The sequence below is a fragment of the Heliangelus exortis genome, assembly GCF_036169615.1.
Source record: "Heliangelus exortis chromosome W unlocalized genomic scaffold, bHelExo1.hap1 SUPER_W_unloc_2, whole genome shotgun sequence".
NCBI lineage: Eukaryota > Metazoa > Chordata > Aves > Apodiformes > Trochilidae > Heliangelus > Heliangelus exortis.
In genome coordinates, this window is record NW_027285919.1 from 175,082 (window position 1) to 199,150 (window position 24,069).

At 47.7% G+C, this 24,069-nt stretch overlaps 2 protein-coding genes across 3 annotated transcripts in view; both read left to right on the forward strand.

Annotated features, from left to right (window-relative positions):
- The first annotated feature begins 299 nt into the window (after positions 1-299).
- Positions 300-24,069, forward strand: part of LOC139790595 (zinc finger protein 883-like) — a 39,208-nt gene continuing 15,438 nt past the window's right edge. For both annotated transcript variants that reach the window (XM_071732465.1, XM_071732466.1), the window contains exons 1-2: positions 300-617; positions 7,473-8,253. In XM_071732465.1, coding sequence (XP_071588566.1) covers positions 7,646-8,242 — 597 coding nt within the window. In that variant the 5' untranslated portion in view covers positions 300-617; positions 7,473-7,645 and the 3' untranslated portion in view covers positions 8,243-8,253. The remainder of the gene's footprint in view (positions 618-7,472; positions 8,254-24,069) is intronic.
- On the forward strand, positions 12,497-13,491 carry LOC139790604 (olfactory receptor 14J1-like). The gene has a single exon (XM_071732478.1). The coding sequence runs from the start codon at positions 12,533-12,535 to the stop codon at positions 13,484-13,486; it is 954 nt and encodes a 317-aa protein (XP_071588579.1). The 5' UTR covers positions 12,497-12,532; the 3' UTR covers positions 13,487-13,491.

The following is a 24,069-nucleotide window of genomic DNA, read 5'->3' on the forward strand; positions in this document are numbered from 1 at the left end:
TTGAAGAGGTGGGTGATGTGGTGGGTGGGAAGTTCACGAGATGATGAGGGTCACAGTGCCATCAGGGATCCAAAGTCCTCCTGGCCATGCTATTCCTGATTCAAGCCAGGATGTTGGTGGCCTTCTTGACCACCTGGCTGATACTCAGCTGTCTGTCCACCAGCTCTGACTGAGGCTGATGCTGTGGATGGGGTTAAGAATGAGTTCCATGGGGACAGGGGCAGGGTTGGCTTCAGTTGGGTGTGATCATGGAATGATGGAATGGGTTGGGTTGGAACAGGATGATCTTTAACCCTTCCAACCCAACCCATTCCATGATTCCATTGTTCTGTGACACAGTCCCAGCCAGTTCCAGGCCTGGGAGTCTCCAGAGCCACCACCAGGGCTTTGTGATGCAGGGTCTGGTGTCTGGACACCATTGTCATGGGGGTCTCCATGGTGACCCTGGGGGTATATAAGGGCTTTGGAGACCTGGGGTGCCCATATCTTGGAGAGCACCTCCCTCAGGAGTCAGCAGCTGCCCTGGGTGACCCTGGAATGTCTGTGGCAGAAAATGCCCAAGATGTCCATGGAGAAGGAGGTGGAAGCCTGCTGCCAGCCCTCCACAAGACCCCAAGGTCAGTGACTGAAGGAAGGGCCAGAACAGAAGTTCCCCTGCAGGCTGTGGGGAGAGGGCAGCTGTCCCCTGCAGCCCATGGAGGACCATGGAGGGGCAGATGTGGATCTGCAGCCCATGGAGGAGCACTCTGTACCAGGGTGACACCAGTTATTAACTGAAATACATGAAATTTTAGAAAAAAGTCACATTTGAGCAACGTGAGCATGGCTGTGGCAAGGGGCAGGAAGGTGAGATGGCTTTTGTCTCTCTGTGTCTAGATTTCTAGTGAGTTCCATGGGGACAGGGACAGGGTTGGCTTCAGTTGGGTGGGAGGTGTCCCTACCCATGCATGCAGGGGGTTGGAACAAGATGATCTTGAACCCTTCCAACCCAACCCATTCCATGATTCTATGATTCTGTGACATGGTCCCAGACAGTTCCAGGCCTGGGCTCTCAACAGCACCACCAGGGCTTTGTGATGGGGTAGGTGCAGTTTCTCAGCTGTTCCCTTTACAGCTGAGACCCAGGCCTGATGAGGAGCCATGACAGCATCTTCATATTCTCCTGCTGTTTTAATCCCATCACCCACAGCTGGTTCCATTTCTCCAGGAACCCATAACATCACTTATAGTGTATGGTTAAATGGGGATGGTGCAGCATGCACAAACCTTTGCCTCACAGGCTTAGGGCATGGCATGTGATAAGGATCTACAGTCTCATCATTGGTATAGATCACATCTCGCACAGCCAATTCTTTCTGACACCTGAGAGCTTTTCCAAGTGTGGCTGCTTTGACCTGTGGGCAGTCTGTTTCCTCTTTATAGGGATATTTCCTATGTGTATGAAATGTGTATCCTATGGGTATCTCCTAGTTGTATGAAAAAACACTGTACCATGTACCACACTGTATATTGAAGACCATATCACAATTTTGGTTTGTAAGCAGCTCTTACCAAGAATGAACCACAGAGCAACACTAATCCCAGATAAAAAGCCACAGATCACACACCCTGAGTACCAAGGGTACAGCATGATTGGTTTAATTTCCACCCCTGCAAAATTTCCAAAGAAAATAGTTTGATTATTACTCAGCAGAGCCATCTGGGTATCCTCCCACTGAAGTCAAAATACAAACTATTCATGTAAATGAGCTGACATTTCAACTGGTCTCCAGCTAATTAGCTTAAGCTCCACGTTGGGCTCCAATAAATCTGTCAGGGTTTAATGCTGGGCTGGCAATTAACCAAATGACAGAATCTCTCTATTAATGCCCCTCCCCACCCTGGTAAAGAAAGGAGAGAGAATAAAGAAGAGAGACTTATGGTTTGGAAACTGAACTACACAGCTTTAATGAAACAGTAATGATAAAATGAAAAATTACTAAATATACACAAAGATACAGAAAAATGGTACCATGTTCCTCCCCCTTTATCCCCAGTAACTCTCATGTTCACCACCAAGGCTCAAGGGCAGCCCTGGGAAAGTCCAGGCTGGACTCCTGGGGTCAGCAGTCCTGGTTTTATCCCAGATCAGTTGTAGTGGTGATGGTGGGGTGATCATTGCCATCTTGGGTCCTTCTCTCTTTGTCCTTCAGTTTAAAGCCTTTTTAAAGCAGTTTAAAGAAGGAGCTGCAGGCATGGACAGTGTAGGGCAGCCTGCAGGAGAGGTGGCCAAGGGCTCTGGAAGGCTGAAAGGCCTAGCAGGACCAAGGGCTTTGTCACCTCAGACATGGCAGCTGCATCAACCACCATGGTGTACCGGGAGTAATTTTGTCCTGATGCTCTGGACTTTCCCCTTTTGGGGAGGTCAAGACATGTCAGAATTTTCATTACTCATCTTCATACTGTACTGTCCGTAGGAAGAGTCCTGACCTACAAGTGAGCCATGGGCTCTGCCTTTTCATCGACTGGAGGTCAGAGTTTGTCCTCAATGCTGCATTAATAAATAAATAATGAAAAATCCTTGCTTTCAGAGCCACCTATACAGAATTTTTGCCTCCCTGCAATCATGTCCTCCAGTGATCTGCTCTAACAAGGCCATGGGGAGGCTCTGGCAGCAATGGTCCTCTAGTGGGGCCAATCAATGCTTCAAGGTACTTTCAGGTTCCATTCTGACTTCTGGAGCAGTTTGTTCATTCATCTCTCAGCACCTGAGGATCGTGGACTCAGCTCCAAACACACCCTGGGGCTCAGTGAAATACAGAGAGCACTAAAGGGCCATGGCTCTCCATGGGATATTCTTCACATCTTCAAGACTTGTACAGCTAATTGGAGAGGTTTTCCTACTGCACTTAAGGAGGAACATTGAATACTGTGATTAATGAAAACTGATTCTAGGGTTTTTTTTGTTTTTTGTTGTGTTCTCATTTAATATTTTAACAGATCATCTCACAATTTTCAGTTTAGATAAAAGGTGAAAGAAGTTCCCTGTGGTCTGACACTGTGTGGACAACTTTACTTCTCACATCCCATCCCCACCATTCCTACTCAATGCAGCAGTCCAGGGGAGAGGCATCTGAATGAATAAAGAGTAGGAGAAGGGGACAATTGGAGAGGAATGGGAATGGCCTTTGTCTGGACAGTCTGTGCCTGGAAAGGTGACTTTAGAAATGGTCACTGTATCACCACCAGCAGGCAGAAGTTTCTGTTGAGGCTCTGCACTTTGTTTGCTCTTTGCCCCTTCTTGGGGTTGTTGGGATGTGTTGTGCATTTTTCCTACAGTTTTTATTGTTCATCTTCAAACCTCACTTCCCCCAGAACTGTGAGCCCTTGCTTGCACACCCTTCTCCCCCAAGTACTGGTGTGTCACATTCAGGCTCCTCTCCAGTGACCCCACTTTCACCCCTGGCCCCCTTCATACCTAGTGTAAAGCTCTGCTAATTAGCCCTGATATCTCCTGTCCTAAGCCCCTTTCACCTCTGTGGGACAAGCTCTTCCCATCCCTTGTTAGGAAGCCTGGTCTCCTGTAAATCCAGCCTTGGTCAGAAGAACTGATCCCTGGAGAAGTAAGGAGGAGGGTCAGCAGAACTGTCACTTGGAGGTCTGGCAGGCAAATTTTGGCCTCTTTCAGAGCCTGGTTGAGAGAATCCCTTGGGAGGCAGTCCTGAAGGGCAAGGGATATCAGGAAGTCTGGACACTGCTCAAGAAGAAACTCTTGAAAGTGAAGGATCAGATGGCCCCATGTGCTGTAAGATGAACTGGTGGGGAAAGATACCCAGCCTGGCTGAATAGAGAGATCTGGTAAAAACTCATCTAGAAAAGGAGAGTTTGTGGCCTTTGGAAAAAGGAGCAAGACACTCAGGGAGACTCAGGGAGGCTACAGAGGGAAAATATTACAATGACCAAACAGTGTGAAATTGATCAGGCTGCTGCCATTGAAGAACATAATCAATGTTTCTGCGAACACAGTAGCAACAAAAGGAGAGTGAAGGAGAATCTTCATCCTTTATTGGATGCCAGGAAGAAACAGAAACCAAGGGTGAGGAGAAGGCTGAGGTACTTAATGCCTTCTTTGTCCCAGGCTTCAGCAGTAGGAGCAGTTGTTCCTGGGTACCCAGTCCCCTGAGCTGGCAGACAAGGACAGGGAGCAGAATGGAGCCCCCATGATCCAAGGGGAGATGGTCGGCGACCTGTCAGCTTGATCTTGACAGGCCTGTCAGCTTGACCACTGCCAGGGAAGGGGATGGAGCAGATGGTCTGAGTGCCATTACACAGCATGTGCAGGACAGCCAGGAGATGGGGGCCAGACAGCATGGGTTTATGAAAGGCAGGGACTGCTTGACCAACCTGATCTCCTTCTGTGACAAGGTGACCACTGATTGAATGATGGAAAGGTGGAGGATGTTGACTACCTTGACATTTATAAAGACTTCAGCAGCATTGTCCACAAAATCCGTCTGGAGGAACTGGCTACATCTGGCCTAGAGCAGTGGCCTCTTCAGTGGGTCAAACCCTGGGTGATGTCTGGGCCCAAAGAGTTGTGGTGAGTGGAGCTCAGTCCAGCTGGTGGCTGCTCACCAGTGGTGTTCCCCAGGGTGCTGGGACTGCTCTGCTTCAGTCTCTTTATCAATGATCTGGACAAGGGGGTGAGTGCACCCTCAGGCAGTTTGCAGATGACACCAAGCTGGGTGGGAGTGTGGATCTGCCAGAGACTAGAAAAGTTCTAGAGAGGGATCTGGACAGGCTGGGTCGATGGACTGAGGTGAACTGTTTGAGGTCAAAGCATCTTCCCTGGATTTTAGCCCATGGTCACATGTATCACTCTTTCTGTAGCAGGAGAGAACCCAGCACAGCACTTCTGATCTCCCTTGCTCTGGTTTAGTTTGAGTCTGAATCCTCCAAAAACTTGAGGTGCTCTGAACAGAAAATATATATTTTAGAGTTAATTCTGCTCAGGATCAGAAACAAGATGAGCGTGAAGTGGAAGTGAAGGATAAGAAAGAACTCTCAGAGCAGTACCCACTGGGTTGGTCATTGTCCCCCTGAGTTTACACCTGAAAGCAGTGAATTAACAGCCTCTTATCTCCAGGGCCTGTGGGCTTTGTGTTGAGGTTGGGTCAGCACCACCCAGCTCTGATGTGTCCCCTCCCATGTGGCCCATGCCACAAGCCTGATGTCCCCAACCCCCCAGGACACAACCCTGGTTTCCCCCCCCTGCCAACTTCCAACCTCACCAACCAGGTCTGGTCCCTCCCTCCCGAGGCCCCTCCCCACCTTTTCTTCCTCCCCCTGCTGCTTCCCGTGATCGCGCTGCATCTCCCAGGAGGTTTTGCTCCTCCACCTTGGGACTGCACCCACACCCCCCGCCCTGCAGCCAGGACCCCCCAACTGGTGACCACCAGAGCATCGCCCCCCCCTCCCGACTGGCCTGGGCTGTGCTCCCCCTGCAGGTACTGGGAGGTGATGGGAGGTGATGGGAGGGGGGTGGTTTTCTCAGTACTGCCCAAACTGGGGGCGAGCAGCACAAGATGGGGGAGGGAGGGGGATGGGTGAAAGAGGGAACTAAACTTATCCCTGGGGTGAGGGCAGCAAGATTAGCGACCCCCCCAACCTCTTCAAGAGGGTTGAGGAGCCAAGCCATTTCCACACACTGTAGTCATAGAATGATTTGAGCTGGAAGGGACCTTGAATGTCATCTGGACCAACTTCCTGCTCTACAGGGAGACTGTTGGTCATTCTGTGGAACACTGGGGTTGGCCAGTTCAGAGCAGCTGCCCTGGACTGTAGCCCATGGTTCCTGTGGAACCCTCATTGAAGAGTTGTGGAGAACCCAGAAACGTGTTCCTGATCTCCCTTACCCTTGCAGAGTTGGGAGTCTGCAGCATCCCAAAAATTGAGGTGCTCTGAAGAGAAAAAATCATTTTAGAGTGATTTCTGTCCCAGGATCAGAAACAAGCTGAGTGTGAAATGGAAATGGAGGAAAAAGAAGAACCTTCAGGGCAGTAACCCTGACCTGGGTTGGTCATTGTCCCCTTGAGTTTACACCTGAAAGCAGTGAATTAACAGCCTCTTATCTCCAGGGCCCTTGGGCTTTGTGTTGAGGTTGGGTCAGCACCACCCAGCTCTGATGTGTCCCCTCCCATGTGGCCCATGCCACAAGCCTGATGTCCCCAACCCCCCAGGACACAACCCTGGCTTCCCCCCCTGCCAACTTATAACCTCTTCCTCCCCAGGTCGGGTCCCTCCCCCCCGAGGCCCCTCCCCACCTTTTCTTTCTCCCCCTGCTGCTTCTGGTGATCGAGCTGCAGCTCCCGGGAAGTTTCGCTCCTCCACCTTGGGACTGCACCCACACCCCCCGCCCTGCAGCCAGGACCCCCCAACTGGTGACTGCCAGAGCATCGCCCCCCCCTCCCGACCGGCCTGGGCTGTGCTCCCCCTGCAGGTACTGGGAGGTGATGGGAGGTGATGGGAGGGGGTGGTTATCCCAGAACTGCCCAAACTGGGGGTGAGCAGCACAAGATAGAGGAGGGAGGGGGATGGGTGAGAGGGGGGGAACTAAACTTATGCCTGGGGTGAGCGTGGTGCAATTGGTGACCCCCCCACCTGTTTAAGGAAGGTGGAGAAGCTGTGATTTTAGCTCCCTTCAAATGATTTTGGGGGACCCCAATATATACTGGTGGGCAGGGCTGTGACAGGGGACCCCAGAGTCATCCCGCAGGTTTGGGTGCTGCAACTGGGGACCCTCAAATCACCCTGGAGCCAGGGGTAATGATGGCAAGTCTGGAATGCTTCCAGGGGACTTAATAATCCCAGGGCTGAAAAGCCAATATCGGGGGCTCCAAAAATATCTCAGGAGACCCCAAGTCATCCCAGTGGATGACAGCTCATCCTGGATGTAGGTGCAATAGGGGAATCCCAAGGTCTTGGTGGGATTTGGTACCATGGCGGGGAATCCAAACTCAAACCAAAGTGGTTGATTGAGTTATAAGACCCCCAAATCACCCCAGGGGTTTAAGACAGCAATGGGGGAGACCTAAATTACCTCTTGCAGTGTCAGTACAATTGGGTCATCACAGCTCAAGGCAGGAGTGGCTGAAAACCCCAGCACCCCCTGCCCCACACAGTGGCCCCTTTGCGTTTTGGGTGCCAGCGTAGATCCTAAAGAGGAAGTAAAGGATGATCAGTGGGTGTCCAACTCTATGGTTAACCTCCCTATTTCACCTCACACTCCATTTTCACTCACAGTAAGTTTGATGTAGATTTTGGCTGCCCTCACCTCACAAAAAGCCCAAACTCTACTTTGTTAGCACACTAGGGCTTCTTTCCCAATAATGGGGTGACTCAGTCTGGAAAAAAAACCTCACTGGGTGCCTTAAGGAAAAGGAAAGCTTTCAGTCAAAGTGTGATTTTGGATAAAAATAATTGAATCCATCCAGGATTAAAATTTGACATCGGCGAGTAACGCAGGAGAAGGTTTAGGATCCACTCAGCCCATCTCCACCATCAGAAAATCCATCAGGGTGAGAGACCCCAGAGATGTCCTGACTGCGGGAGACGGTTTAGCGACAGCTTGAATCTGGTCCAACGGTGACACAATCACACAGGCACCATGTCCTACACCTGCCCTGACTGCGGGAAAGGTTTTAAAAGGAGATCAGTTTTTATCCAGCATCAACGGATCCATACGGGTGAGAAACCCTTTAAATGTTCTGAGTGTGGGAAGGGGTTTGCCCAGAGTTCCCATTTATCACAGCATCGCCGCATCCACACGGGAGAGAAACCCTTTAAGTGTCTGGAGTGTGGGAAGGAGTTTTCCCACAGATCCAGTTTATCACAGCATCACCACATTCACAAGGGAGAGAAACCCTATAAGTGTCTGGAGTGTGGGAAGGAGTTTTCCCACACTGCCAATTTATCACGCCATCGCCGCATCCATACAGGAGAGAAGTTGTATCCCTGCACTCACTGTGGGAAAGCCTTCAACAACAGCACGTCTTGGATTAATCACCAACATGTCCACTCTGAGGAAAAGCCCTACACGTGTCCCCAGTGTGGGAAGGGCTTCACATCCAGCTCAGGTCTCAGCCGACACCGACGGTTCCATAGGGGTGAACGTCCCTACAAGTGTCCTGAGTGTGGGAAGAGCTTCCATCAAAGCTCCGATTTGAAGAACCATCAACGCCTCCATACCAGTGAAAAACATTAAAGCTACACCCAGTGCAAGAAGAGATTTTACTGAAAATTAGATTTCATCTGTCATTACCTGACCCAGCACAGCCATCACCAAGTATGAAGGGTCAAGTTGCCCTCATTTTCCAAGCTCCATCACACCAATGATGCTTTCTTCATTTTCTTGTGGAAAACAAAATGGAGTCAGCTCAGGAACCACTTCATGTCCCATCCAAAATTTGACTTCTAATATTTGTTTCAGCGTCATGAAGGCTTTTTTCCAAATAAGGAAAAAACAGAAAAGTATTTCCAATTATGACACCCTCCTAAAGGGATGTGGCAGGATGGGATCCTGGACACTTTTCCTGCACACCAGGCTGGGCGTGCAGCTGAGGGAGCAGTAGAAGAGGGAGGCAGCAGACTGCAGGACAATGCTGACAGCAGCAGAGCAGGATCATCTCTACTACACGGTTTTAAATACTTCCAGGGATGTTGATTCTACCACCTGCCTGGACTGACCATTTCAACACCTAACTACTCTCTCAGAAAAGAAATTCTTCATCAGATCTGACCTAAACACCTGATGGGACACCTCGAGCAGCCTGCAGTAAGGCTTCTGTCAGTTGTCTCCTGAAATAAGAGAATTACAACTTCGATTTTTTTTCAAGACGATTGAAAGTGTTGGTGAGAGCTCAGTGAAAAGGATGTGGAAGAAAACCCCCAGAACATCTTCCTTGCTTGATTGATTCATTTCTTGTGAAACATTATAGAAATGGAAGTAGTAGTTTAAAGAAACATATATGCAATGGTTTTACAGAAGTAGAAGTACAGAAGTTGTAGAAACGTATAAGCAATAGTTTAAGGGAGTCTCATGGAAATTTACTGGCTGACTAACATAGGTAGGTGTGTGTATGGCAATGGAATGTTGTTACTAATGAAAACTTATCCATGAGAGAAGATAATGGGATATATAAATGTTGCTGAAATCTGCAGAAGGAGCAAAACTGAGAGAAAATTAATCATGAGTTCTTTTTGCATTGATAATTGTGCTGCATTTGTGTAAATTTTCCATTCTTACTGGGTTTTGTTATGCTCAACTGCTGTGAAGTTTGTGATCATGGTACATTGTGAATTATGTTACTGCATGTAATGCCACCAAAAAGTCACGGATTTTGGGTGCCCTTTTAGTGTCCTAAAAGACATCAATTTGTAAAGTGCACCTCTTGAACACTTGAATTAGAAATGCTTTTAGAGAACTAAATTTCCAGGTACATCGAGTCCCAAGGATGTTGCTACAGAACCCTTAGCTTTGGAGGTGACACTGCTTGAAGAACAAGGACTCTGCACATCATACATATCACCACTGCCTGAACTGAAGAAGCTGGAGTGAAGATGCTAAGCTTGTAGCTATCACGATATCATTGCCTTATGACATTGCCTTATGATATCATCATGCCTTGTGATATTTGGACTCATGGGGTGAGGGGATTGCATTGTTGAGATGTCATTTGAGTATGTGGTTTTTGTGATCCAAGCAATCAGCCTTTGTGATTGCACAGCCTGAACACTGAAGTATCTACGTTTGTGCTTTTAGAATATCTATATTCTCACTTGAGAGTGATTTGTGTTCCCTAAAAATTACTTGAAAATAAACTTCAATTTTTAGAGCAACAGAATTGATGTTTTGACTGTAGAGAAATAGACCTTGAGTTTCCTTTCATCTTAATCTGATCAATGGGTATTTGGATAGTCTAAGGAGGCTGTCACTTTTTATTTACCTTCAGAGGGTAACTTTTCCCTGAAAGGGAAACTCTGGCCTGGGAGATGGAATCTCCTTTGGCTGTTGTCTGGGTCAGGCCATGGGATGTGACAGTCCTGTGCTGTTGTGCCAGCAGCAGGTGGTTGTGCTGGAGTGCCCTGACATTTCCTGTAGCCCCCCAGGGCTGTGCTTGGCCACTCAATTGAGCAGCTGCCCTGACTGAGGTTGGAGCAGCCCTGGCACCTCCAGTGTCACCCGTGGCTTGCGTGGGAAGAGGAGGGAAAGGAGATTCCCCCTGGCACTGCCTGGGTGTCCAGTGGGAGAGTGGGAGAAGCAGAGGTTGTGTCTCTAGAGGGGAAGTGGCTGTGCTGGAAAGGAGGGAGGGAGGGGACATGAGCCATGACTTCAGTGTGTGTCCCATTGGGTTCCTGGGGAGCCCCAGGGAGAGCTGGAGGGAGCCCCGAGAGAGCTGAGCAAGTGGCCAAGTCTGGCACTGGTCCTGTGCTGCTGGGCCAGGCTCCTGAGCCTGAGAGAGCTGCTGGCAAGCAGAGAGTGCTGCAGAGAGAGAGCTCTGGGCAGGAGCAGCTCCTCTGCAGAGCGCAGCAGGGCTGAGGGCACTGCCTGCAGGCAGCAGGGCAGGGCAGAGAGAGGAGGCAGAGAGAGGAGAAAGGCAGCCTGGGCTGGGAGGAGAGCTGAGAGCTGCCTGGGCTGGGGGAGAGAGAAATCTTCCCAGCCTCTGCCATGGTGAGTCTCTGGCTGCAGGGCAGTGAAGCTGGGCTTCCTGGAGGGGGTCTTCCTTCTCCAGCTGGCAGCCTGGGCCACAGCTGCTGGGATCCTTGCGGAGGATTTTGGTGGGCAGGAGGAAAAGGTTTGGCAGAGCAGGGCTGTCCTGGAGCAGCGTCAGAGGGAGAGGCCATGGGGCTGCCTTCTGCTGGGGATGGCTGCAGGGGCTGAGGGGCTGTGTGCAGGCAGGGGTGCCCAGGGCTGTCCTTCAGAGCAGGGTCCTGCAGCCCAGGGGCTGTGTGCTGGGGCAGGGACTCTGCTGCCTGCCTGCCAGCTAGGGGCAGCTCTCAGCCTGCCCGGAGAGCTCCCTGGTGCTGGCAGAAGCTGTGGCTGGCAGGAGACAGGGAGCACAGGGCAGGGTCCTTCTGGTTTTGTGACTGTCTGTGGGACAGCACTGCTCTCGGATCCAAAATCATACCCAGATTTTCATATGCACAGGGAGAGTTCAGGTTCCTGCTGGGAAACCTGGCTTTCCTCAGGCTGTACTTCCACTTTTCTCTGTCTTTTTAAGGTGGGAGGGAACCTCATCTGTGGAGGTGAGATAATGTTCTGTCAGTTCCTACACCATCAACCTTCTGTGTGCTAGTAACCTCAGCCAGTGCTTTCACCCTCCTTTTCCCTACAGATACATCCAGCATCACCTTCCCAGGTTCATCAGGGTCTGTGTGACAGCAGAGCCCTCAGCCAGCCTGTGGGGTCTGGGGTGCTGGGCACCTCCTCCTCCATCTGCTCACAGGAGAGCTGAAGTGCATCTGTGCTGCCATGTGCCCACCTCCCCCTGCCCAGGGGCTGGAGGTGCCTGCCAGGCATTATCACCATCTGGGAGGGGTTGTGCAGGGCTGGGGGAGGGAAAGGCTTTCCTGAGTGCCTTTCCTCTGCCTCTCTCCATGCCCCCCTCAGCTGCTCTTGCTCTTGATGTCAGGCTGGGAGCGGGAGTTTCAGCTGCAGGCACAGCTCTTGGGGCTCCTGCCATGCAGATGGTTTCAGGCAAGGAGGTGTCCAGCTGTGCTCTGCCCTGGGAAGCTCTGGGCAGTGCAGTCTGAGTGAGGCTGGGCAGGGAGCTGACCTCCCTTCATCAGATGCCCTCATTCCATCCCTGGGCTGTCTTCTTGGGCTGTCTGTCCAAGCTGGGAGCTGCCTTCCAGGGGGCACAATGAGCCTCGTGAGTCCTGGGCTGGAAACGGGGTGCTGAGAGCTTGAGAAAGGGTCAGACACTGAGTGCTCTGAGCTGGGTCCCTCTGCTCTCAGCAGGGAGAGGCAGAGACACAGCCCAGCTCCCCCTTCTCTGCATGCAGCTGCAGGCAATGCTCTTTGCTCACTCTGTTCTGCCTCAGTGATGCAGCAATGCTGAGGGGTTCTGATACCCAAGAACACTCCCCAGAGGAGATGGGGGGAGCTATAAAAAACAAACCTCTCAAACTGCCTTTTGTTTTGCAGGCTCTTTTATGCAGAGAGCACAGAACATGCAAGACTTTGGCATCACCAATGATTGCATATGAATAATTTCTACTCTGATATTGGTCCCTGTCCCCACCATTCCCATGAAGCCCCCATTGCAGGGCTGGGAAAACTCCTTGGCAGCCAGTGAACAGAGTCCCTGCTGCAGACACAAACATCAACAAGCAGGGTTGTAGCCATGGGCTTTAGGGAAGAACTCCTAGAAAAATTGGTGTGTAGGATGGAGATTTGGAATGGGAAGTGGGTCTCATTTTTCAGAGAAACATCTCCTAAATTTTTTTTGTGTTTCCTCCTCAAACAGCTCCCCATGCCTTTTAGAATCAGCAGATGTCCAACAGCAGCTCCATCAGGCAGTTCCTCCTCCTGGCATTTGCAGACAGGCGGGAGCTGCAGCTCTTGCACTTCTGGCTCTTCCTGGGCATCTACCTGGCTGCCCTCCTGGGCAACGGCCTCATCATCACCACCATCGCCTGTGACCACCACCTCCACACCCCCATGTACTTCTTCCTCCTCAACCTCTCCCTCCTCGACCTGGGATCCATCTCCACCACTCTGCCCAAAGCCATGGCCAATTCCCTCGGGGACAACACGGACATCTCCTACAAGGCATGTCTTGTACAAGTCTTTTTTCTTTTCTTCTTTATTGGATCAGAGTGGTTCCTTCTGACCATCATGTCCTACGACCGCTACGTGGCCATCTGTAAACCCCTGCACTACGGGACCCTCCTGGGCAGCAGAGCTTGTGTCCACATGGCAGCAGCTGCCTGGGGCACTGGGTTTCTCAACGCTCTGCTGCACACAGCCAATACATTTTCCCTGCCCCTCTGCCAGGGCAATGCCCTGGACCAGTTCTTCTGTGAAATCCCCCAGATCCTCAAGCTCTCCTGCTCACACTCCTACCGCAGGGAAATTGGACTTCTTGTGGTCAGTGTTTGTGTATCTTTTGGCTGTTTTGTTTTCATCGTTGTGTCCTATGTGGAGATCTTCAGGGCTGTGCTGAGGATCCCCTCTGAGCAGGGAAGGCACAAAGCCTTTTCCACGTGCCTCCCTCACCTGGCCGTGGTCTCCCTGTTCATCAGCACAGCCATCTTTGCCCACCTGAAGCCCCCCTCCATCTCCTCCCCATCGCTGGACTTGGCAATGGCAGTTCTGTACTCGGTGGTTCCTCCAGCAGTGAATCCCCTCATGTACAGCATGAGGAACCAGGAGCTCAAGGCTTCTCTGAGGAAACAGCTAATGATTTTCAGCAGTCATAGGCAGCTTCCTGGCTTCTGCAAATAACTCACACTTTGTGTCAAGAAAGTAAAAGTATATCCATTTTTTTTTCCTCTTTTCTTCAACTGTGATTTTCTTTTCTTGAAAGTAATGCCATTATTCATCTTTTTTACTGTACTATCCACCCACCTTTTTTGACCAATAAATTTTGTGTAAATTAAGATCCTATACTAGATTTTAGACAAATAAAAGAACCTGTAGAAAGTTATTTGTCTGCTCTCCCTGCTAACTGTTTCAGGAATGAATGGGAAGTGAAAGCCCCTCCCTGGCTGCAGCAGCCCTGGGAAGGCTGCTCTGTGCCTGGAGCAGTCAGAGCTGTTGGGGAGCACAAGGGCCAGGGCTGTTGTGCTGGGCTGGGCAGAGGGGATGGCCCCGAGGGGCTGCAGAGCTCTGCGGATCTCCTGGAGAAGAGAGCAGGGTACACAGGGTGCCTCCTGCTCCTTTTGCCATGCATGGTCACCCATCTGGGGCTCTGAGCTCTCTCTGCCCCCCAGGAGCTGCTGTGCCCTTCCGAGGGGCTGGGACTGTGGTGGGACTGCCCAGAGCAGCCTGGGGAGGGCACTGGTGTGGGGCCAGCAGCAACTGGGCTGTGCTGGGAGAGAGGGGAGGGGAGGGGAGGTGGGAGAGCCTGGAGGGAGCTGTTCTGGGCTGGCAAGTGAAACCCTGGCAGAGAAAGACGTGGGTGTGTAACTGGCCCTGCATGGCCATGGAGGGGAACACTGCCAGCAGGGGCTGCGGTGCAGAGCCAGGGCTGCTGAAGGGAGCCCAGAGATGGAGGTGCAGGGCAGAGGAGGCTGCTCTGTGCACTTGGTGGCACGGAACAAGCAGGATGGTGTCCCTGGGCCTTTGTCACCCTGCAGCCATTGTCCATCTCTCCCCGGCCATTCCCAGCCCTGGCCACTCCCCCCAGGTTTAAGGAGGAGGCTTTCTGTACCCATCCCAGCAAAACTCCAGACTGCACCATGAGGAAGTTTTCACACAGGTGGTATGGGCAGTCCTTTTGGAGTGATCATGAGAAACACAAGTGTGGTCTGTTACATCCCTTCACACCCAGACAGTTCGATGGCTTTATGATGGAACTTCTCTTGGTAGTCCAAAACCATCACAATGGTCACCTTGGAAGGTTCTTCACGGAGGAAAAGAACAAGAAATCTCACCTCAAGGGTATCCTTGTGTTACGGGTTTTCCTAGAAGGGTTCTGGATCAGCCCAGGATTTTGTTTTCAAGGCAAAGCCAGGGATAACAGAGAGAAAGCAGAGAATGAATGGAAATGCTGGGGTGAGAGTTAGGTGGGAAAGCAGGAAGGGTGACAACAGCCTGAAGGGAAGGAGCTGCAGGCATGGACAGTGTAGGCCAGCCTGCAGGAGAGGTGGCCAAGGGCTCTGTCAAGGAGTGAGGTCATTGTCCCCTTGGCCATAGCAGTGTCCTGGGCCACCAAGGCTGGGGAGAGGAAACTTTCTCTTGAGGCTCTCAGGATCTGCCTTCCCAGGGCCTGGGGTCAGGGCTTGGCCTTTCTGCTGCATCCAACAAACCAAAGGGTTTTCTCAGCATTACAGCCACCAGCACAGGGCCTTTGCCTCCTGCAATCATGGCCTCCAGGGATCTGCTCTAACGAGGCCATGGGGAGGCTCTGGCAGGCTCAGGGGGGCCCATCAGTGTGTGAAGGTATTTTGGGTTTTGCTTCTGACTTTGACTTTATCAGAGATTTTTTTTTTTCTTCTCTCAATATCTGAAGTTCATTTAATGAGCCTCACAGGCCTAGGGGATCTCTTTATCTTTTTGTAATTTCCTTCATGTATTCAAGACGTGTAGAGCTCCTTGGAGGTATTAATTTTGTTCCCGGTGGATATCAGGAGGAAGATTTCAATGTGCACTTTTGCACTCTCAATTGAAAGGGAATATTTCATTATTTGTACTTCAGAGGAGAGGTTCTAGCAGCATTCTCCAAGTGATAATGACCCAGAGGGTCTCCTCAGGAGGTCTGCACCAGAAGGAGAAGCAGCTCCTTGAGGTCTGACCCTGGATGGACACTCTTGCTTCTCACCTCCCCAACCCCACCACTGCTCTCCTTGGCCCCTGGCACTTGCATCACTTCTCCTCCCATCAGACTTCTCCCCTGCTCTCTGCAGCTGGATGGTTCAGCTCCTTTGCACCAGCTCCCCCCTCTTTTCCTTAGAGAACTGCTGCACACGGGCACAGCAGGAGTTTTCCTCTCTGCAAACAAAGCAAAGCAAAGCATGATAAAGTTTCATGGCCAATCCAACACACTCCTCAACCATAGGCTAAGTACGAGCTGCCCCTCATGAGGTTGTTCCCATGTGCCCCTCTCCCCTCGGTTCCCCCCAGTGATGCTCGTGACCAAACCCCTCCTTCCCCTTTAGTTCCCCAATTAAAGTGCTGCCCAATTAACGCCGATTCACCGCCCTCTACTGAGGGCTCCAAAGCTGGAAATGAGGGGCGTGGGGGGAATATTCAGAGAAATCAAATGGAGAGTAAAAAGGAAAATTGATTGAAATAAATTAAATTGTATAAATTGTTAAATAGAATCTTAAAATAAAAGAAAAAATAGTTAAATGCATAAAATAATTACATAAATAATAAATAATTAAAATTTAAAAATATTAATAAATAAATTATAATAATTTAAAAACAAAACGAGAAATATGTAAATAATAATAAATATAAAAAATTATAGGAATAAATGATTATAAGTAACTCAAATAACAATAAATATTGATATAGAATAATACATTTAATATATAATAACAAATATAACAGATAAATTATGTAATAATAAATTAATAATAATAATTTAGATTACATAATAATAAATATGAGCATATAAAAATATAGTACATAATACACATATAATGACTAAAATTAAATATTAGTAATAATAATATATATTATAAACATATATAATATATAGTATAGATATACTATATATGCTATATATATAGTACTGTATATATAAAATATGTAATAAACGAAAATATACAAGGATAAGTAATAATGTTATTTTAAACTATATAATAAATAATGGTATACAGTATATAATAAATAAGGAATAAATAAAATAATATATATATTTTTAGAAAATAAATACAATAAATTAAATATTAATACATAATAATGTACATTAATAAATAATAATATAAAAATATTAAAATATAATAAAATAATAATTATTATATGATATATTATATATTATATTTGTATACTTTAATTTATTATCTATTATCTATTTCAAATTATATATATGCTATATATTATATATTTATTATTATGTATCATTATGTATTGTATATAACATATTATAAACATTATTATTATTATTAATATTATAAGTAATATTGAAATATATAAGATACAGTACAAACCAGAATAAACCAGTACAAACCAGTACAAACCAGCATAGACCAGTACAGATGAGAATAAATCAGTATAAACCAGTATAGACCAGTACAGACCAGAATAAACCAGTATCAAATAGTATAGACCAGTATAAACCATTATAGACCAGTACAGACCAGAATAAACCAGTATCAAACAGTATAGACCAGTATAAACCAGGATAGACCAGTATAAGCATTATAAACTAGTATAGACCAGTATAGACCAGAATAACCAGTATAAACCAGTATAACCAGTATAAAACAATATATACCAGCATAGACCAGTATAGACCAGTTTTACCAGTAAAACCAGTATAAACCTATATAGACTTTTATAGACGAGTATAGACCAGTATAAACCACTATAACCAGTATAGACCAATATAACCAGTATAAACGAATATAAGCCATATAAACCAGTATAGACCAGTATAGCCCAGTAGAAACCAGTATAACCACTATAACGAGTATAAACCAGTATAGACCTTTATAGACCAGTATAACTAGTATAGAGCAGTATAGACCAGTACAAACAGTATAGACCACTAGAAACCAGTAAAAGCCAGTATACACCACTAGAAACCAGTATAGGAAGTATAGACCAATATAACAGTACAACCTAATATAAACAGTATAAACCAGTATAGACCAGTTTAATTAGTAAAACCAGTATAAACCTATATAGACCAGTATAGACCAGTATAAACCAGTATAACCAGTGTAGACCGGTATAACCAGTGTAAAAGATTATAAGCAGTATAAATGAGTACTGACCAGTATAGGCCAGTATAAACCTGTATAAACCAATAGAAACCAGTATAACCATTATAACGACTATAAACCGGTATAGACCTGTATAGAGCAGTATAACCAGTATAGAGCAGCATAGACCAGTACAAACTCGTATAGACCATTATAAACCAATATAAACCAGTATAGCCCAGTATAGCCAATATAAATGAATATAAGCAGTATAAACCAGTATAGACCAGTATAAGTCAGTAGAAACCAGTACAAGCCAGTATAAATTAGTATAAACAAGTATAACCAGTATAGACCAGTACAGACCACTACGGACCAGTGTAGACCAGTATAAACTGTATATACCAGTATAAACCAGTATAGACCAGTATAACCAGTATAAACCAGTATAGACCAGTTTAAGCAGTATAAACCAGTGTAACCAACATAAACCAGTATAGACCTGTAAAGACCAGTATAAACCAGTATAGACCCGTATAAACCTTTATAAACCAGTATAAACCATTATAGACCACGATAAACCTGTAAAACCAGCATAAACCATTATGACCAGTATAAACCAATATCGACCAGTATAACCAGTAAAGACCTGTATAAACCAGTATAAAACAGTATAGACCAGTAAAAACCAGTACAGACCAATATAACCACGATAAACCAGTATAACCAGTATAGACCAGTATCGACCACTAAAAACCAGTACAGACCTGGACAGACCAGAATAAAGCAGTATAACCAGTATAGACCAGTACAGACCAGTATAAATCAATATAAACCGGTATAAACCAGTATAGACCAGTATAAACCAGTATAGACCAGTTTAGGCCAGTATAGACCAGTTTTACCAGTATAAACCAGTATAACCAGTATAAACGAATAGAAGCAGTACAAACCAGTATAGACTAGTATAGGCTAGTATAGGCCAGTATAGGCCAGTACAAACCTGTGTAACCAGTATAGACAAGTATACACCAGTTTAACGAGTATATACCAGTATAGAGCAGTACAGACTACTATAGACCAGTATAGACCAGTATAACCAGTATATACCAGTATAACCACTAAAACCAATATAAACCAGTACAGACCTGTATAGAGCACTATATCCAGTATAAGCGAATATGAGGTACTAACCAGTATAGACCAGTATAGGCCAGTATAAACCAGTATAACCATTATTACCAGTATAAACCAGTATAGACATGCATCGACCAGTATAACCAGTAGAGAGCAGTATAGACCGGTACAAACCAGTACAGACCACTGTTAACCAGTAGACCAGTATAGACCAGTATAAACCAATATAACCAGTATAAACCACTATAAACCAGTATAGACCAATACAGACCAGTATAAAGGGTATAACCACTACAGACCAGTGTAAACCGGTACAGACCAGTACAAACCAGTACAGATGAGTATAAACCAGTATAAGTACTATACACCACTATAGGCCAGTTAAACCAGTACAGGCCAGTACACACCAGTATAAACCAGTCCCTCCCCATCCATCCCAGTCCCTCCCAGTTGACCCCAATCCCCTCCCAGTCTCTCCCAGTCCCTCCCAGTTGACTCCAAATCCCTCCCACCAATGAGAGCAATGTTGTGTTTGGGGAGGTGAGGAACAATGTTCTCCATGAAGCGTTGGATCTCAAAGGTTTCTCCTCACTGTCCAGCCCTCTTTCAGAGACCTCTGCACCAATACCAGTTGAATATACAATTCTCAAGTGAAAACCAGTAAAACAGAACTTTTTAAAAAACCTTTTTTGATGCTCTTTGTAATCTTCCTCCAAAATGGACCCTCTCCAATTTGCTGCGTGAGTCTTGAACACTAAAAACACCACAGGGTGACTCGCGGCTGCTCGGTACTGTAATGGGCCCCCTGGTGCCAGAGACTGAGCCTATGAGTACTGACAGGAGACTGAAAAAAAAACGGTTTTAAAAGTTAAAGCCAAAACAAAAACCCAAATTATTTTGAAGTATTTTGAAGCATTGGTTGGCCCCTTTGGGTCCTGTTACTGGCAAAGCCTCCCCAGAAACTTGTTAGAGAAGGTCACTGGAGGCCATGATTGCAGGGAGACAAAGGTTCTGTAAAGGTGGCTCTGAAGCCTCAGGTATTTCTTTATTTGTTTGTTTCTGTATTTATTTATTTATTTCTTTTATGGATCAGTCAGGCCAAACTCTGAACCCCAGGCAATAGGAAGGCAGAGCCCATCCCTCACTTGTGGGTCAGGATTCTTCTGGGGGCCGTGGGGCATGACGATGAGCAATAAAAACTGTAGGAAAAATACAGAACACCTCCCAACTACCCCAAAAAGGGGTGAGGAACATACCAAGTGCAGAGTGCCTGGTGCACTTCTGCCTGGTGGTGGTGATCCAGTGACCATTTCTAAAGTCACCTTTCCAGGCACAGACTGTCCAGACAAAGGCCATTCCCATTCCTCTCCAATTGTCCCCTTCTCCTGCTCTTTGCTCATTCAGATGCCTCTCCCCTGGGTGCTGCTTTGAGCAGCAGGTTGTTCAAAGCTCGCCTGTCTTTCAGCAGCCTGATTGTCTCTTTAGCCACCTCTGTCATGATGATCACATCTCTCTTTTCCCATCTGTCTCTCTAAACCATTCCCCATCAGATTCTTCTTCACTTTCTCTGTGTGACTTTTCTTGGCTGGCACAAAGGAAAACTCCTGCTGTGCCCGTGTGCAGTCAGTTCTCTGAGGAGAGCAGGTGGGAGGTGGTGCAGTGGGGCTGTAACCTCCAGCTGCAGAGAGGAGAGGAGAAGTCTGATGCAAGGACCAGGGATGGAAGTCCCAGGTGGGGCACGAAAGGAATGGTGGGGCTGGGGAGGTGAGAAGTAAAGTTGCCCACACGGTGTCAGCCCTCAGGGAACTTCTATCACCTCTTCTCTAAACCAAAAATCATGAGATGATCTGTAAAAATATATTTTAAAACTATAACAAAAATCAAAAACCCCAAAATTACAACAAACAGTTTACATTAATCACAGTTTGAAAACTTCCTCCTTAACTACCGTATGAAAACCTCTCCAATTAGCTGTACTAATCTTGATGATGTCAAGAATATCCCATGGACAGCCATGGCCCTTCAGTGCTCTCTGTATTTCACTGAGCCCCAGGGTGTGTTTGGTGCTGAGTCCATGATCCTCAGGTGCTGAGAGATGAATGAACAAACTGCTCCAGAAGTCAGAATGGAACCTGAAAGTACCTTGAAGCATTGATTGGCCCCACTGAGAGCCTTTGCTGCCAGAGCCTCCCCATGGCCTTGTTAGAGCAGAGTCAAATGCTCTGTAAAGGTGGCACTAAAGCCATGAGTTATGTTTTGTATTATTTTTATGAAGCAGTGAGGTCACTCTCTGAACCCCAGGCATTGGGAAGGCAGAGCCCATCCTGACCTTTGTGGGTGCCAGTGGGGCCAGGGGCCAGTGGGGTGTGAAGATCAATAATGTCAGAAAATGTACACCACCTCCCTGCTACCCCAAGATGGGATGAAGAGCAAACCAAGTTCAAAGCCTAAAGAGAGAGTTTTTCCTGGTGGTGGTGATACAGTGACCATTTCTAAAGTCACCTTTCCAGAGATTGTACAGGCAAAGGAACAGGATGGAGAGCTGGGCCCATGAAAACTTCATGAGGTTCAACAAGGACAAGCACAAGGTCCCGCACCTTGGTTGGGGCAATCCCCAGCACAAATACAGGTTGGGCAGAGCATGGATTGAGAGCAGCACTGAGGAGGAGGACTTGGGGGTGCTGGTTGATGAGAAGCTCAGCACCATCTGGCAAGGTGTGCTGGCAGCCCAGGAAGCCAAGCATGTCCTGAGCTACACAAAAAGCAGCGCGGCCAGCAGGTCAGGGGAGGAGATTCTGCTCCTCTGCTCCACTCTGCTGAGACCCCACTGCAGTGCTGGGTCCAGTTCTGGAGCCCCAAGCACAAAGAGGACCCTGGAGCTGTTAAAACAAGTCCAGAGGAGGCCACAAAGTTGATCAGAGGGCTGACCATCAGGAGGTCTCTAGGACAACCTCCTGCTCTCATCAGGGTTGGTTTGGGGTAAGGGAAGGTTGCTAAATCCTTTATTATTTTGTTCTTGAAAAGCTTCAGGGATTGAGATGACACAAGCTCTCTGGTAGATGTGCCTGAGTGTCTTGATGAGGAGAAAGTTTTTGAGTTTTTTCCTCCTATGTTTCAGCTGAAGCCCATTGGTCCTCAACCTCCCATCATGCACAACCAAGGAAGATGTGTCTCCTTTTCTTGCTGATACCAAATGTGTTATCATACAATCATAGAATATGCTGAGTTGGAAGGGACCCATCAGGATGATCAAGTCCAACTCCTGTCCTGTGAAGGGTACACCAGGAATGACACCATTTGCCTGAGAGCATCATTCAAACAATTCTTGAACTCAGGCAGGCTTGCTGCTGTGACCACGTCTCTGGGGTCAGTGGTCATTGCTTGGGGGAGTGGTCATTGCTTGGAAGCACTGAAGTTATTCCATTGCTCAACTGCCTTCTGTGTGAAAAAATCAGAACCAGACCCATCTTTTCCCTTCATGAGGATCCACAGACTGCAATGGGATCTCCCCTCAGCCTTCTTTTCTCCCACATGAACAGTCAAAGTGACCTCAGCTGCTCCTCAAAGTTATCCCTTCCAGACCCTTCACCATCCTTGTTGCTCTCCTTTGGACACTCTCCAACACCTTGATGCCTTTCCTATACTGGGGTGCCCAAACTGCACACAGTACTCACAGTGAGGCTGTACAAGTGCAGAGTAGAGCAGGACAGTCACCTCCCTGGGCTGGCTGGTGACACTATGCTTGATGCACCCCAGGACACGGTTGGCCCTCCAGGCTGCCAGGACACACTACTGCCACATGTCCAGTTTGCCATCAACCGGGACCCACAGGACCCTCTCTGCTCTCCAGCCACTCGTTCCCCAGTCTGTACTTGCCACCAGGGTTGCCCCATCCCAGGTGCAGAATTCAGCACTTGCCCTTGTGGTTGGTGATTCAGCACTTGCTGAACTTGTGGTTCCGCACTTGTCCTTCCTGTGCCTGCTGATTGCCCATCTCTCGAACCTGCCGAGGTCTCTCATCCACAAACTTGCTTCAGATTCCTTCCAGTCCTGCACCCAAGTCACTGATGAAGATGTTGAAGAGGACTGGGCCAAGGATGGAGCCCTGCAGGACCCCACTAGTGACCGGTCACCAGCCTGATGTGACCTCATGCACTGTCACTCTTTGTGCTCCACCTGTGAGCCAGTTGCTCACCCATCACATAGCACGGTTGTCCAGCTCTATGATGGACATTTTATCCAGGAGGATGCTATGAGAGACAGTACCAAAAGCCTTCCTGAAGTCCAGAAATATTACATCCACGTGCTTCCCTTGATCAGCTAGGTGGGTTACCCTGTCATAAAAGTTTTGACCCACTAGGATCCCCAAGTCTTTCTCTGCAGGGCTGCTCTCAGTCATTCATCTCCCAGACTTTACTGACAGTGGGGATTTCCTCCTCCCAGGAGCAAGACCTTGCACTTGGCCTTGTTGAACTTCATGAGGTCTGCACAGACCTAGTCCTCAAACCTGTCCAGGTCCCTCTGGTTGTCATCCCTACCCTCAAGTGAATCAACTCAGCCCCTGAGCTTGGTGTCATCTGCAAACTTGAGGAGGATTCACTTGATCCTACCATCCCTGTCACTAATGAAGATATTAATTAGTACTGAGGACATCCACTACTATTTAGAAGGTGTATTTACAATCAGAAGGTACATCCTTCATTAATGGCATTCCCCTTGAACCTTATCCATTGACCAGAACTGTCTGCATGAGGTCATCCAGCCATTTCCTTGCTCATCCTACTGTCCATCCATCAAACACATCTCCCTCCAATTTAGCAATGAGAATGTTGTGGGGGATCACATCAAGTCTTGGTAGATGATGTCTGCAGCTCTTCCCTTCTCCACTGCTGCAATTACTCCATGGCAGAAGGCCAGGAGGGTGGTGAGGCTCAGTGTGCCCTTTGTGAAGCAGCGTTGGCTTCCTCAGATCACCTCCCTCTCCCCCATACATTTTGATATGGCTTCCAGGAGGATCTGTTCCATGATCTGACATCTCTTGAACACTAAAATGGACTTCTGACCCAGTCATCCTGATTTTTGTCATGTGACAAAGATATTGGGGAAAAAGTGATTTTAATATAGAAGTTGTGACTTAATAGGATTTGATGTCAAGGATTGTTCTGTTACTATGTGGAAGGGGTATGTAGGGGTTACAACTGGAGTGGCCGACACAGGGATCTGAGGCACTGATTTGTAGAACACAGTGGAAATGGAGCCAGGACAGGGTTGGAGTGATTTTTTCAGAGATAAGGGAAAAGCATGAGGAAAGGCCTCCGTATCAGTCAGAGTGAACCCCCTTGCTTTCTAAACTCC